This window comes from Notothenia rossii (assembly GCF_949606895.1).
Source record: "Notothenia rossii genome assembly, chromosome: 1".
NCBI classification, from domain to species: Eukaryota; Metazoa; Chordata; class Actinopteri; order Perciformes; family Nototheniidae; genus Notothenia; species Notothenia rossii.
Window position 1 is genome coordinate 54,664,459 of NC_136912.1, and position 15,058 is coordinate 54,679,516.

At 39.6% G+C, this 15,058-nt stretch overlaps 2 protein-coding genes and 1 long non-coding RNA gene across 5 annotated transcripts; 1 reads left to right on the forward strand and 2 right to left on the reverse strand.

Annotated features, from left to right (window-relative positions):
- The first annotated feature begins 594 nt into the window (after window positions 1-594).
- Window positions 595-2,009, forward strand: LOC307015243 (uncharacterized protein). The gene is made up of 3 exons (XM_079643748.1): window positions 595-952; window positions 1,278-1,496; window positions 1,579-2,009. Exons 1-3 carry the CDS (start codon window positions 609-611, stop codon window positions 1,784-1,786), a joined length of 771 nt encoding a protein of 256 aa, XP_079499874.1. The 5' UTR covers window positions 595-608; the 3' UTR covers window positions 1,787-2,009.
- A 24-nt stretch (window positions 2,010-2,033) lies between these two features.
- Window positions 2,034-4,953, reverse strand: LOC307015252 (G2/M phase-specific E3 ubiquitin-protein ligase-like). 3 transcript variants are annotated; one of them, XM_079643759.1, is made up of 6 exons: window positions 4,885-4,953; window positions 4,717-4,806; window positions 4,268-4,581; window positions 3,317-3,489; window positions 2,814-3,028; window positions 2,034-2,737 (listed from the first exon to the last, which is right to left on the reverse strand). In XM_079643759.1, exons 3-6 carry the CDS (start codon window positions 4,307-4,309, stop codon window positions 2,502-2,504), a joined length of 666 nt encoding a protein of 221 aa, XP_079499885.1. In that variant the 5' UTR covers window positions 4,310-4,581; window positions 4,717-4,806; window positions 4,885-4,953; the 3' UTR covers window positions 2,034-2,501. The 3 variants fall into 3 exon arrangements, 1 of the variants encoding a protein (XP_079499885.1); XR_013801451.1 differs by lacking the exon at window positions 3,317-3,489 and having other exon boundaries at window positions 4,885-4,947; XR_013801452.1 differs by lacking the exons at window positions 2,034-2,737; window positions 2,814-3,028; window positions 3,317-3,489 and adding an exon at window positions 3,955-4,088.
- Window positions 4,954-5,789: 836 nt separating this feature from the next.
- LOC307022159 lies at window positions 5,790-6,512 on the reverse strand. The gene is made up of 3 exons (XR_013803320.1): window positions 6,474-6,512; window positions 6,122-6,240; window positions 5,790-6,043 (listed from the first exon to the last, which is right to left on the reverse strand). It is a non-coding gene; the product is annotated as an uncharacterized lncRNA (long non-coding RNA).
- Window positions 6,513-15,058: the final 8,546 nt, after the last annotated feature.

Genomic DNA, 15,058 nt, shown 5'->3' on the forward strand with positions numbered 1-15,058 from the left:
GTGACGTGACGTGACCATAGGACGTGACGTGATTGGCTCAAATTTAAATTTGTTTTGGCGGAAAGACCGAAGGTGCGAGTGTGTTTCATATACAGTCCATGGTGTGTTTACGTTCGGTAAACATGTTTTGTCCGTTTTGTGGAAACAACCTGGAACAAGTGACACGGTTTTGCCTTTCGTGTGGAGGATCTCTGGAGCGTTTAAAGGACACGGACCAGACAGAAGGACCAGATATCTTGCATCATTGCGTGCAATATTTTAATGAAGGTCACTCGTATGCTGTAATCGTGGACATTTTGTCTACCTTTCATGGTGTAAAAATCAGTTTGCGGACTCTTAAAAGCAAACTGAATCAAGCCGGGTTTTACCGCAGAAAGGGTTATTCCTCTCAAATCGCTGTAATTAACGCCACCAGGTTGGAACTTCGTGGACCTGGACAATTGTTTGGATACCGAACAATGTGGCAGGTACTAACACAAAAGTACAGTCTTCGAGTGAAGAGAGATGATGTTATGAATTTGCTCCGGGAGCATAACCCTCGAGGCTGCGAGAGGAGATCTCGCAGAAGGTTTATAAGGAGAACCTACCACTCAATGGGACCGAACTATATGTGGCATGCTGACGGTTATGACAAACTTAAGCCATTCGGTGGGGCCCTTTCAGGATGCATAGATGGATTTTCACGTAAAGTACTATGGCTTGAATGTGGTCCAACAAACAATAACCCAAGAGTTATCGCTCAATATTTCCTCAAATGTGTGCGAAACCTCGGTGTCATCCCCATGAGGCTGCGGACTGATTGTGGCACGGAGAACGGAATTATGGCTGCAATTCAGTGTACCCTACGTCACCATCACCATGACTACTACTCTGGAGCATCCAGCCACATGTATGGCACATCCATGACTAATCAGCGCATTGAGTCCTGGTGGTCCATATTAAGAAAGGGAAGGTAAGTGTTTATCATTATTTTCTATTACTTGCCAACCCTGTCAGACAAACAACATTTGCTTAGCTAAAGTGTATCAGTTTTTATTATAATAGATATAATATATAGCCTGTAGTCTATGACCCAGACTATACAAGGCCTTTCTTTAGAACTTCTTTTTGGCAGAAATAAAGTTAGAAACGGTGAACATCTAAGCGTGGGTTTTGGATTGAACAGCGGCCCCTGAGGGGACCTAGGCCCTATAGGTTGTGAAGCAAATAAATTATGAAATAGACACTCAATGATTTGTTGTTGATTTTACTGGTAACCTTTATATCAATTTCTATAGGTCTCAGTTCTGGATGGAGCTATTTGCAGACCTCCGAGATGCTGGATACTTCAACGGGAGTCACGAGCATCAGTGCCTTCTGAGATTCTGCTTCGTTGATGTTATTCAGAAGGACTTGGATGAGTGTGTGAGACTGTGGAACAGTCACAGGATTCACCCTTCCAGAACAGCGTCGTGTCCAGGAGGAGTGCCCAATGAACTGTACTACTTGCCACACAGGTAATACATTGGTGATGGATTGATACTTCTTTGTGTTTTTATCTTAAATGTAAATAAATACTATGTCTTCTATTTAAAATAGATTTGGCTCCAGGGACTGTGGATTTGAGATTGAACAGGCAGAATTGGATGCTGTTCCTGAGACAAGCCTGTCAATAGCTCCATGTGGGGACCAAAACATGCAGGAGTACTTGGACTTTGCTATGGAGCGCAATGACCTACAGAAGCCAGAGAACTGGGAGACTGCATCAGAACTGTACATGAAGCTGAAAGAATATGCTCAGTTATAAAGTAATCGAAAAGGTATTCAGAAGTACAGTAGCACTGTTTCACCACTCCAAATCAGATTTCAGGCCTCAACAATGCTTGGTTTCATGGTTTGTCAGACTGCATTTACTCTTTCCCCTGTGATGTATCCAAATGATTATGGTACCTTTTCATCCGAAGACTGGTCCTATTTAGAAAAAAGATATTCCCATACATTTTTAAATAAAAACAGCATTTTGAAATGAACATTGTTTCCAGACAATCACCATATTTGTTTCAATGTCATTTATACAGCACCAAATCACAGCATAGTCATAACATAAATATCTTAATCATTATAAAATATAACTGGAATAACAACAAACAATGCTCCAATTAGCAAGCACAAACAAGGTTATGTTGTGTGCGTAATTGTGTGCAGAAAGAACATTTCTGTATAAGTCTTATTTCAACCATGTGGACTCACTGGAAACCTGAGAATGAATGACTGATTTACAACAAAGAAGCTATGGGTGGCAATGTGAAATATGTATAGCAAAGTTCAGAGTATTTATAAAAATTGTATAGGTATAGAACAATACTTTGATTTTGTCCCAAACTGAATGGACAACATGAGCTGTGAGAAAAAAAAAACACGTTCACATCTAACAACAACTATATGAACAACCTTTATAGAGTGTTTACTCTATGAACAACCTTCATAGAGTCTGTACTCTATGGGTCATCCAGTCACATGACTTAAAAACAGCCAATTCCTGGAGAATTTTGCATTCCAAAGTCCATTTGGGACTTAAACACATTGTATGCGTCAAGGAGTGGTAGTTTTAATGTGTTGGAACATGTGTTTGCCATTGGGAATGGAGAGTCATCAAGGAACTCTATTCCTGGCGATGGTTCAAATCCAGATGGGGGAAGTGAAGTCAGCCCAGTCGCAAACATCAAAACATCTTCCAAAGACACAGCAGTCTGGCTTTCTGCAAAGAAGACATGTTCAGATACATTTTGGCAATGTGTTTCCTGAAATAGTTATAAAAACAGCGATTTACAAACCTTCACAATCGAGGAGATAGTCTGCCCAGTAGCCCAAAGTTTGAATTTCCCTAAGCCTCCTGTTACTCCCTGGTGGACTGAGGTCAGGCTTGAAGAGTCGCTCAAGTTCCAGAGCAGTAAGTCGCTTTTCAGAGTGGCACAGGACCGGGGCCAGCAGAGTAGGGTGCTGCTGTAGTGCGTTTAAAAACTGAAGGGCTGAAAGACCCTCCTTGAATCTGAAGAGTGAACAAAAAAAAAGTTTCATCACAAAGTCAAATTTAAATAACCTAATACCTAAAACAAGGGGGGGTGGCATGAGCACTTAAAGATTGGCACAAGACAGGCAGGGAAAGGAGAGACGGACGTCCCATATCAGTTATACTACACAGGCACACATTTTGACACTGACTAATTGCTAACAGATAAACATAGAATAAACCAAAGAGGGGGACCATGAGGCATTTTAAACAAAATATTCTTACATACATTGAAAAAAAATCACATGAATACAAATATGATCTTACCTCTCAATTACAGAGGAGTTTCGGCCAATAATGTACCACTGGAGGTAGTCAGACACAATATCTTTCTTTCCTTCAACAGAAGCCACATGTCTCAGACAACCTGCTGTCTGTAACATTGTGTTGTGTCTCATGGTCATTTCTTGCAAGGCATCCACTGAGGCAGCATTCTCAATCTGAAGATTATAAAATGGATATAAACAATCCAGTCAATAACTGCATGTACTGTATATTCTTGCCATTTTTGTTCCATTGCAAGATTTATATATTACTATTACTACTATCCTTGTGCAATATATACCTGGCTGCTAAATCCTCTATTACAGGATGTGTTTTTTGTAAATTGTGTTTGTGTATCTTTACTAGTTTTTTATCATTCTTCTTAGGTAACATTAAGCTGTCTTTGGCTCTATTCTGCTCCAACAATGTAAATGTCCCCTCTGTGGGACTAATAAGGGTACTCTGATTCTGATCACAAAACAAAAAATGAAGCCAATTCGGTGTATGTGATAAAGGTAAAGTAAAGATGTCTCAAAACACTGCAGGAACTACATAAGAATCCACCCTACCACACTGTTGCTGTATGCAATTCTCACCTCTTGTAAAGCTTTCCCTACTTCTTCATCATTTATTAAATCAACTGTTGCTTTGAATGAAGGCTGGCCTGCAAGATAATGTACGAGATCTTCTGACAGGAAATGTGGCCCTGGACCTCCATGCACAACTGACACTGCAATCATCTTTCCTGCCAAGTAGTATTCATCCTCCCTAACAGCTGTGAATAAATGTATTCATATTGCAAAATGTAAACATTATTTACTATATACTTTAATGTACTGTAATGAAACTCAACGTTTTGGAAAAATTGTTCAAGCAACAAATCATATGTCATATGATATATATGGTTAATGATCATTAACAATTGTATTAGTACACTTCTAACCGCATGCATACCATTTGCATTGTAGACCAAGAAGCGGCGTCCGTCTGGCCCATCAAAAATGGGCCGGTCTTTCAGATTCTTCATCAGTAGAGATAACAACTCTCTCCTGGGACCACCTGAGTCAATTCCTTCTTCGAAAACACCAGCATCATCAGTGAATTTTACCAGCATGTCACAGTTTTCTGAATACGATGTACGCTTGAAACCTCTGACTGCTCCATCCCAAACATTAGCCCTTGAAATGTTGAACCGGCTGACTCTTCCATGATCAATAGGCTGTGAGAGGTTAGCAATAATGGCAGGTAATGTAATGTTCATCTCCTCCCTGTAAAGGAAAAAAAGTGACCTTATTAGTGGATATTCCAGAGAGTGCACAAACAGTTTTAAAAAAAAAATGTTGTACCAGAAATATTGTACAGAGAAAAAAAATGTAATGCCACTGTAATAGCTGTCCGTTTACATTTCAGTGTCCAATAAACTCGTCATGTTGACTGCAACCAGCTCTTCGTCCTCTTCTTCAACACATGGTGCATACAGGTCTGTGTATGTACTGTTAGGAAGTGATCATTTCCATGTTAAAACATCTTTGTCTTTCTCGTGTAAGTGAGTTACTAACATTTGTACTTACCTGTAGCAAGTAGTCTTGTCTGTATTTGTTTTGGGTGGACCCATATCCTCAGTATCATATATTACTATCAGAAATACAAATACAAATGTCTGTAACAAAACAACACTGAACATTAGAAACATCAGGCTTCCACAATCTGCCTCAATACCTGTCCAGGCTGAGTTGTGGATGAATGTCCAAGCGCCTTCCTGAAACATGATAAAATTGATAAAATTATTAACTTGATACAGGGTATAGTTGAGTTTTAAGTAACATTTAGAGGTAGGAGGAACCATAACATTTATAAATAACAGATTATTTTTGTTTGAAATTAGATTAAACATGACATGTTTGGTATTTTTGTATCCATGTTCACCAGAGAAAATGCTGTGGCCTATTCTTATCATCCACTTAAAGATAAATTACTTATTTTGTAAAAATAAGTACAAACTTACCCTTCATTTTCCGGTTTGTGTTTTGGAGTACTTTTGTTTCGTGGTTCAAATTCAAATACCTGAGAGTAAAAGTGTACAATTATCAACAGCTTCCATTATTGTTCCCTTACCACATATGTCTATCAACAGTGAAACGTTGTGAGTGTTTCTGATAGTAATTGTAACTGCCAAGTTGGTTCTTCTAAAATATTTACCAGAATATAGATTTCCTGCTTAAAATCAAATGTATATGAAAAATAAATAAATGAACATTAAAATAAAATCATTTACGCACCACAGTGATGACAATATCCGAATCAGAGTCTGAGGTATCATCCCCTGTAGTAAAAGCAAAACGTTCAACACATTATTATGTATGCTGCAGTAAAGGATGTTAACATGTAAACAATTAAAATATTGAATAATAACATCCACAAACCTCCTCTAAAATGTTTCTCAAGGCAAATGAAAAGGGTGATCCCGGCATATGCCTTTCCTAAGTCCTTTTTATATTCTGCCAATGTGAATGGCTTTTCTGAACCAGGCACATTGACAACCTCTGAGCAGTCTGGATACAAAAGGACGTACGGTCCTTCATCCATGTCCTTGTTAAAGGCTTTCATTTTCTGGACAGCTCGTTCCAGTATAGCAGGTGCTGCTACCTCCGGGTCTGTAAACAACGGGAGTGTTTTCCCTCTCCGAGGCTTTAAATCAACTCCTTGTGGCGACATCATTCCTATGTTTATCTAGTAAAATAGCAGAGATATAAGTAATGACACACACAGAGACACTGAGATTTCTATGAAACGGTTAATGCAGCTTACCTGGACTCGTCTCTTTTCTTGTTTAAGTCTTCCTTTCCCACAGTTAAAAGACTGTTTCTCTTTTGACTTTGAGTTTCTGTACTCCATGAAAAGTTTATAGGATCGGCCTGGTTGTTCTGCTATGAATAGTTCCAATAAAAATATAAAAATTAGCAGCTCCAACAATCAGCAAAAGCAAGTGTGCATTAAGGTTTACGGAAAACCTAAAAATAAAAACTAGCATATTAGCTCAATGCGTTGCTATTCCGTTAAGACATGGATTGGTATTTGATTGATATGAAACTGTGATTGAACTTTTATTTACTGCATGTCTTACATTAGCATCACAAAGCTAGCGCAATACTACACTTACTTTGTTTCGCATTTTCCGGCTGTTTCGATGTCCCCTGTGAAGGATTATTTGAATTATTTGAAGGATTAAAGTAACGTGTTATGGCAGGAAAGTTAAATCTGGTATATTCATTTTAATGTCACCTTATATATATTCATGTGTGTTAAATTTGAAGGGACAAAGTATCTTTTCCCTCCCCCAATATATTGAGGTGAAGTACTTGTGTTTTGAGAAGAGATGGGAGCATGGGACACCCTTATTTGGGAATAGGGCCAAGACTCTGGAATGTTTCCCTCGTAAAAGAAGGGTGTGCGCTACACAATCTTGTAGCAGATGTGTGTGTGTTTTCATTGAAGTAAATATAAGTGCTACATGATTACTGGTCAACTATACCTCTGTTCTTATTCTTTCATGTGTGGGTACTAAATGGCTACAAACATTGTGGAGAAATTAGCTTAAACATCTTTTATTACTCTATATGAAATGGAAGCAGTTTTTATGACAGGGACGAGAGAGGTGGGGGAGGGAGCGCATTCCGAGGAGTTTCAGCATATCAATTGTCAGGGGAATCGACTTGTTTTCAATAGAGGTGTGTGGTTGGTTACTTTGTGTTAATAATAGCAGTATGTGTAAAGGAAGCTGGAAATATACAATGTGAAACCTTTTATTTGAAGTAAAGATGTGAACAATAGCTCAAACAAATGGAAAGGCTGTAAGACAAATAAGTGTGTTCTCTATATTAGGCCTGTGAGAAGTTTGACTATTTGAAAAGCATCTCTAATACTGCTTAAGAGCATAGGTAATGTGTTCCTCGTTATTATTGATATGAAAGTAATTAACATGTATTACGTATATTTAGCCAACTATAACAACTATATCTTAAAACATACTTTTAACTTGTGTGTGGTAACCTGAAGGGGGGAAGATGGACTCAGGGACAAAGGGCCATAAAGGAGATGTGTGTGTGCTGGCTACAAGATGTGAAATAAGATAAGGAAACTTGTTGTTGAGAGCAAGTTCGTACCAGACACCAAAAGGTGTCTGTTCTCCGTCAAACTGAATGAGACTTTTTGTTTCCGGGTTTCTTCTGCTGTGTCGCACTGATTGGGTGCGACAGGCCATGTGTTGGTCTCTGCCAATAAGATGACCTCGGGGGGAAAGCACGTACACCTCCTCCTCCTGTGTTTTAGTATGAAAGACTGTGTTTTCCTTTGGTTCGCGCTCTTGTTTTTCACCGGCCGTTCCTGAGACCTGTCTCACACGGGGGTAGAACCTGAGCCCGGAGTACTCTGCAGAGTGCTTCGTGATTTCTTTGTATTTGTATTTTGTATCGTTACTGTTTATCATTAAAGCAAGATTATTGTTTAACTTGTATTCTGGTGTTTCTTAATCCCTTCCTTTTCCCGAATTCACCCAGCTTATCAAACGACACGCGGAGACGAGGTTGGTTTTCAACATCCTCCAAATCTCCAACAAATGGTGAACCCGACGTTTCTGAGTGGGGTGTTTTCGGGGAAGAGACCACCAGCAGCAAGCGGACGGAATAGTCCAGGGCTAAACATCTCGGCCTCTTCTGACAACTACAAACAGAGCTCTGTACAATAGGCTACCAGGTGAGCAGACACGATTTAATTCGAAACCTGTGATTTGACCATATTCCAAATTTTAGGGTTGTCAGACGAAGTTTACAGTGTTTTTTATAGTAACAATGCAAATGCGTGTTTTAGTTGTTAAAATCGGATATCAAGTTCCGACAGGCCAGAAGGGTATTGAAGTCCCGGGCTTGAAAGTGGCGGTATTGAGTCCCCACAGTTAAAATCGGATATTGAGTTCCTAACGGGCCAGAAGGGTATTAAAGTCCCTGGCTTGGAAGTGGCGGTATTGAGTCCCCACAGTTAGACTGTCTAGAGTAGTCAGTTGGTTGTATTAAGTCTCCATATAAGACTGACCCAAAATAACGAATCCACAGCTCGACGGGGCTGGAGAGGAGTTATTTGTTATAAGTGATCCAAAGGAGAGTAACGCAAACTTCAGAAAGTCATTCTGAAGTGACCGGGCCTCACTATATCCTTTGGTGTGTTGTGAATATTTACTGGTAACAAGGACAGTAAGTCAGATCAATAGATATGAAGTCTGTGAATATTTACTGGTAACAGAAACAGCCTAAGTCAGATGAATAGATACGAAGTCATAATGAAAGGAGAATTTTAACGAGAGGAGCGTGAGTTAAGAGCTTACGAGGACAGTGGGTTCAAGCAGAAAAATTGAATAAAAGGATAGCAGAAGTGTTAATTGTTGAAAGAAGCCCCCCTTTTCCAAAGGAGAGGCTGAGAGCTACAGCGGGGGAGAGAGAAGGGGGTGTCAGTATTTGTCTGTGAGAGTTCCCCCCACCCTTTTTCCTCTCGAGAGCAGCAGCAGCAGCCCGGAGTGTGTCTGCTTGCTTTTTTCTCTAGTGATCTGAAGTTGGAGTGAAATACATAGAAAATTAACAGATCAAGGTGTGATTTGAAGTGGTAGATATATTGAAATAGATAAGAAACAATGATTTGCTGCTATTTAAATATAGTCTTTGAGAACTGATTGATACCGTTGCATTGCGTTGTGAATTTCATGGTATTTGTCATTAACTAAGGATTGTACTTAATTATATTCCAAGGGGAAAATTATATTAAATACAGGAACAAAAGAGTAGAAAGTAAAGAGAAGATTTTTGTAAGTTCGTCAGAGGGAATCTGTTAATGTTTAAGCATGACAGAGGTCCTGCACGAGGTTTTGCTCCAGCCATCTCACACGGTTACACAAAGGGGTGATTTATGAGAAACTTGTGGTCAGGAGAAATGAGATGTTTTGGAAAGTAGACAGAGAGAGAGAGAAAAGTAAGGTTGTTGCTAAAATATAGAGAGTAAAAGTTATATAAAGTTAACTACTATTCGGGAGAATGTCATATTGTTGAATGAGTAACCTAAAATAAGTGAAGATGGTGAAATAGTTTGATTAAGGATACAACTGGTAACTACTGATTAAATACACAGTGATGGTGTACATGAACATTGAGAGTGGATTAAGTTGTTTTGTTCTTAATGCTTTTCACCAGAAGTCATTTGAATTGTTATTATTTTTAAGTAGTGTTGTTTTGTGTTATATTTCTAGACTATAATGTACCCACATGCATGTGGTTTCTTTGTCCCAGTTCATTTTAAAGTCAGCCGCCTCATGGCTAAATCTATTTGACCCCATGAGGTCAAGAGTCATTCTGTTAGACCACCATCTTGTGAAAGACCAATCATTGTTCTTTTGTCACATTTTGAATTAGAAAAGAGTTCATTTTGCTAGATCAATTTATCTATAAATGTTGTAGTGGGAGTTTTGTGTTTGCTAACATTTTTAGGAACGACAACACCAGGAGATGAGTAAACTCAAGAATCCGTGGAGTGTAAATACATTGAGAAAAACACATTTTTATACTCTAACTTTTTGCACATCATAGACAAGGAATTTAGACAGTATAAATGAATATTCACCAAAAGTAATAAGTAAAATGGAAAGTAGACATGGGCCTACACTTGAGTCAAATTATATTACTGTGATCTGATCAGTGTGCTCTGCAGGTTTACTATTGTTCTAAGTAACAGTGGGATTTAAAATATTGGAGAAAGTATGGAGATGTTCTTTCGTAGTGTGTGAAATATGTGATGCTTGAAACAGGTATTTCAATTTATGGAAGAAAATGGTTTCCTGAAAGAGTCAGGTTGGGTAGATATGTAACAATGGATGAAACAATTTATAGAGGGAATTTTTGTAATATCATTAGTAGACATTAATGGTGTTGTTTAGATGGCATTTAGCAACTAAGACAGATAGTATGATTAGAAAGAGACAGAGTGGAAAGGGTTGGATTGATTCAATCTCAGTGTGCTAGATTTCTTATGGATAATGCGTCCCGGGACCTGGACTCCCCCTCTGAGTTAGAAAGGCTACGACCCCGTCCCTCCAAGCAGACAAAAGACCCAACCCAAAAGGAGGCTCCTCCTTCTCCATCAAACAGACAGAGAACCGGAGCTGAACCGTCTCCACCTGAGGCATCCAGAACCAAACCGCTTGCTGACATACAGAAATACTCTCATCAGTCCCTCAGACAGGGCATGAAGCTGAGCCACGAGATTTGGCACAGGAGCAGAGTGGGGGACATGAGAGCAGAATCCGCCCTCCATGAAGCAGCAGAGAGGCTGTAAAGGGGAGATGAAATGCAAAGCAGTGCAAGAACAGTGGCATGATGTGGGCTGCAGATGTGACTGGGCCAAAGGCTGCCTAAAACAGTTACAGCGGATGGATTCAAGAGCTGATGGACTGAAGAGAAGACAGAATCAGAGGAGTTGGCATAGTCGATTTGAAGTGAGGAGGTCGGGGTCACGGCTTGAGACAACCAGGGGAGGAGAAAAGGAAAACGGGAATGAGTGAGTTTACACATAAACACACTTATTCACAAAACGCGCATAGAAGACACCACATTTAAAGAACTTGAATTGACTTGATAAATAAGTAAAGATAAAAAGAGGTATTAACCATGAATTAATCGATTGGTAAATTCAAAATAGCAGTAAAGAGGAAACTATTAATGTAAAATGAGAAAATCATCCTAAAAACACACCGAGGGTTAAAGGGGGAGACATGAGGGAAATATGCACTACACTTTAAGCAGGGGGTGTTTTGGAGTAGCACAGTGTAGAACCATATTCTTCAATCTTTCCATCATATTAATAAATCATTCTTCAAGAGATTTTTATTCATGTGTGAATAGAGTGATCTCATTTGTTACAATATTGATTTCACCATTGTGGCATAGTTATTACCATAGGAGGGCTTTAGGATGGAAACTGTTTTTAATCCTTGATAGAGTAAAGGGTGATGGTTGCATGTTCGGACACCCAAGGTTCCACACACTGCTAAAGAGTTTAACATTGTTTTTAAGTAGACCGGAATTGAAGATAAATGAGTATAATGAGCTATGAAATGCAGAGCTACACAGATCCTAGTAATGTTTTGACTTAAGATAATAGTTATGTACACAAGTTTCTGAATTAGATTTCTTAGACATTTTAATACTACTTAGTTGTAAATAAATTGCATTAGTAGTAGTACTATTATGAAGTGAGTTTTGTACCAAGTTGCAGGAAATGTGGGAAGCAGCCGTCCCGATGACAAGTTAGAGATATCTGACTTAAGGTGGTAATCGTGAATTGATAAAGGATGGCGCTCCATATATGACTGATTTTTGTAGACAGAGGATACTGGCCTATGCTGAAATATCAAAGTCTCTGCAGAGCACGACACATGGCCAATGAAACTGGGACCAAATGACCTTTGACCCTGACTGACAGTGTGACTTGAGAACAACACGGTCAATAACTGACTCTGGGGCTGACCAAACTTGACTTTACAACCTGACAGTGTGGGTGTGAATGAATTTCTGCATGTGATCAGTGTAACTGCATGATTCTAAAACAATAACTAACCGAGCATGTCTTTGGACTAATACATTATTTTGGAGCTCCATGGGAAACACAGGTTTCCTACAATTCCACGCATTTGGAAAAATGCACATGTGACCCGTTTCTAATTCCCACAGGAGTTGGCGGTTTGCAAATGTAAAACTCAAACTAAAATCTAAAGATTCTGTTTCTTTTAGGACTGCCAGCTGGAAATGAACACTTATTTTCCCTGGAGTGTTTACTGTGAAAAATGATGGATGTACTTTTGTGAATGATGTTTGGTATTTTCTTATAACCACTGGTTACCTGAAGGTTTTCTTCCCATACAGGATTTTATTACACATGTTTACATGTGTAAAAAGGGGGAGTGTGGGATATTTTCATTTAGGGACTGGAAGAAACCTGCCGCCCCAACTCAGATGTTCAATCTGACCATTGATTGACAGTTTTAGATTTAACCTGCTCCCTATCTGGGGATAAGATAATGTTTGATGAATGTTGACATGTTTCTAATATTGATTGAGTTATAACAGGTAACACAGATGCAGAATCAGTGGCCAAGGGGCTACTGAGAGAGGTAATTCCAGAATGAGAATGAGAAGGTGAACTGTGATAATGAAAACAATTTGGTAATATTTCAACAGGTATTAAAGTAACTGAGGTTTGAAATGTAGAAAGAACATATTACAGCTAAGTTAAAACATAGTAATGTAATGAGATATAATTTAATTTAGACAACATCTTGTAACTAGCCTGGTAAAGAAGTAAAAGCCATAGACTGTTTAGATCATTATGGGGATGTACATTTAATTTAAAGTCATAAGAGAAAGACATTTGATGACAGTATGTTGGATTTCTGTATTCATTTTTCAGCTTGATAATATCCAAGCAGTGACAGGTAGAAGCAGTCTCGCCTGGAAATTATTCACTTTGTCAGTATCATGATTTTAGTTGTTTTTAATCCATAACATTAGTGTGTTCCATTACCAGAGACGTTAGCAGTTCATATTATATTTAGATTTTAAATGGGATCTCAAAGATTTCATTTATAATAACACAGATGCTTGTCAGGAATTCAGAGCTATTGAGATATGTTATTTAGTTCACCTGAAGATGTTGGGGTTTATTTTGTTGACACAGGCCAAGTATTAGAATTCTGAAGTGGCCTACCAGTGGTGGGTCAAACACCTGAGGGCCCAGAAGCCCTGAGCGTAGACTTGAGGGGTGGGTATCAGATTTCTCCACACAGGTTGCTGACGCCAAAAGGGGGACCCGAGGAGCAGGAGGCCGACACAGCGGAGTTCGTCAGGCTCAACCCCAGGTTCTCCGGCCTCTACAGAGTGACCCAGAGGACATCTCATGCCGTCTGCCGAGGAGCAAAGGGGGACATCTGGTACTACTGGAGCCAGTGTGCGGCGAGGAACACTCCGGCTAGGACCTTGGAGGACATCAGGATGGACCTGGCTATCGTCAACGCGGACATCCCTACAGCAGACGACTTGGAAGCAGGCATCAGCGGACTGGAGGAGAAGGACCTCGCGGACATCCCTACAGCAGACGACTTGGAAGGAGGCGTCAGCGGGCTAGGGGACTTCTCGAGGCAGCAGAGGAGTCTACTTCTCTCTGATCAGATTCATCAGTTCCACCTTTGAAGGAAAGGCCGCATCTCCCCCTCCCTATCAGCTGCCCTTGTTGGCGTATTCCGCTGAGGGGGGGGGCCCTGATGATTCAACAACACGCAAGGATGCTGCTTTCTGGCACTCAGGCTCTCACTCTGATAGTTTCTTCACTGTCATTGGAGGTTGTTTTCTGTTCTCAAGGGTTTAATGAAGGGGGACAGACACAGTATTAAAGAAGGACAGTAGTTTTGTTTCAAATGTCTTATGTGTGTTGGTCTCGTTAATGCGAGACCAAAAAGGGGGAATTGAAGGATTATTTGAATTATTTGAAGGATTAAAGTAACGTGTTATGGCAGGAAAGTTAAATCTGGTATATTCATTTTAATGTCACCTTATATATATATTCATGTGTGTTAAATTTGAAGGGACAAAGTATCTTTTCCCTCCCCCAATATATTGAGGTGAAGTACTTGTGTTTTGAGAAGAGATGGGAGCATGGGACACCCTTATTTGGGAATAGGGCCAAGACTCTGGAATGTTTCCCTCGTAAAAGAAGGGTGTGCGCTACACAATCTTGTAGCAGATGTGTGTGTGTGTTTTCATTGAAGTAAATATAAGTGCTACATGATTACTGTTCAACTATACCTCTGTTCTTATTCTTTCATGTGTGGGTACTAAATGGCTACAAACATTGTGGAGAAATTAGCTTAAACATCTTTTATTACTCTATATGAAATGGAAGCAGTTTTTATGACAGGGACGAGAGAGGTGGGGGAGGGAGCGCATTCCGAGGAGTTTCAGCATATCAATTGTCAGGGGAATCGACTTGTTTTCAATAGAGGTGTGTGGTTGGTTACTTTGTGTTAATAATAGCAGTATGTGTAAAGGAAGCTGGAAATATACAATGTGAAACCTTTTATTTGAAGTAAAGATGTGAACAATAGCTCAAACAAATGGAAAGGCTGTAAGACAAATAAGTGTGTTCTCTATATTGGGCCTGTGAGAAGTTTGACTATTTGAAAAGCATCTCTAATACTGCTTAAGAGCATAGGTAATGTGTTCCTCGTTATTATTGATATGAAAGTAGTTTACATGTATTACGTATATTTAGCCAACTATAACAACTATATCTTAAAACATACTTTTAACTTGTGTGTGGTAACCTGAAGGGGGGAAGATGGACTCAGGGACAAAGGGCCATAAAGGAGATGTGTGTGTGCTGGCTACAAGATGTGAAATAAGATAAGGAAACTTGTTGTTGAGAGCAAGTTCGTACCAGACACCAAAAGGTGTCTGTTCTTCGTCAAACTGAATGAGACTTTTTGTTTCCGGGTTTCTTCTGCTGTGTCGCACTGATTGGGTGCGACAGGCCATGTGTTGGTCTCTGCCAATAAGATGACCTCGGGGGGAAAGCACGTACACCTCCTCCTCCTGTGTTTTAGTATGAAAGACTGTGTTTTCCTTTGGTTCGCGCTCTTGTTTTTCACCGGCCGTTCCT

Excerpts from the sequence above, each read along its gene's own strand:
- LOC307015243 (XM_079643748.1), top strand. The coding sequence starts at position 609 with ATGTGGCATGCTGACGGTTATGACAAACTTAAGCCATTCGGTGGGGCC. Across the intron at positions 953-1,277 it reads TCCATATTAAGAAAGGGAAG|GTCTCAGTTCTGGATGGAGC; the intron begins GTAAGTGTTTAT and ends CAATTTCTATAG. Across the intron at positions 1,497-1,578 it reads CTGTACTACTTGCCACACAG|ATTTGGCTCCAGGGACTGTG; the intron begins GTAATACATTGG and ends TATTTAAAATAG.
- LOC307015252 (XM_079643759.1), bottom strand. The coding sequence starts at position 4,309 with ATGGGCCAGACGGACGCCGCTTCTTGGTCTACAATGCAAATG. Across the intron at positions 3,490-4,267 it reads CTTGGTCTACAATGCAAATG|ATTGAGAATGCTGCCTCAGT; the intron begins GTATGCATGCGG and ends TATAATCTTCAG. Across the intron at positions 3,029-3,316 it reads AACTCCTCTGTAATTGAGAG|ATTCAAGGAGGGTCTTTCAG; the intron begins GTAAGATCATAT and ends TTCACTCTTCAG.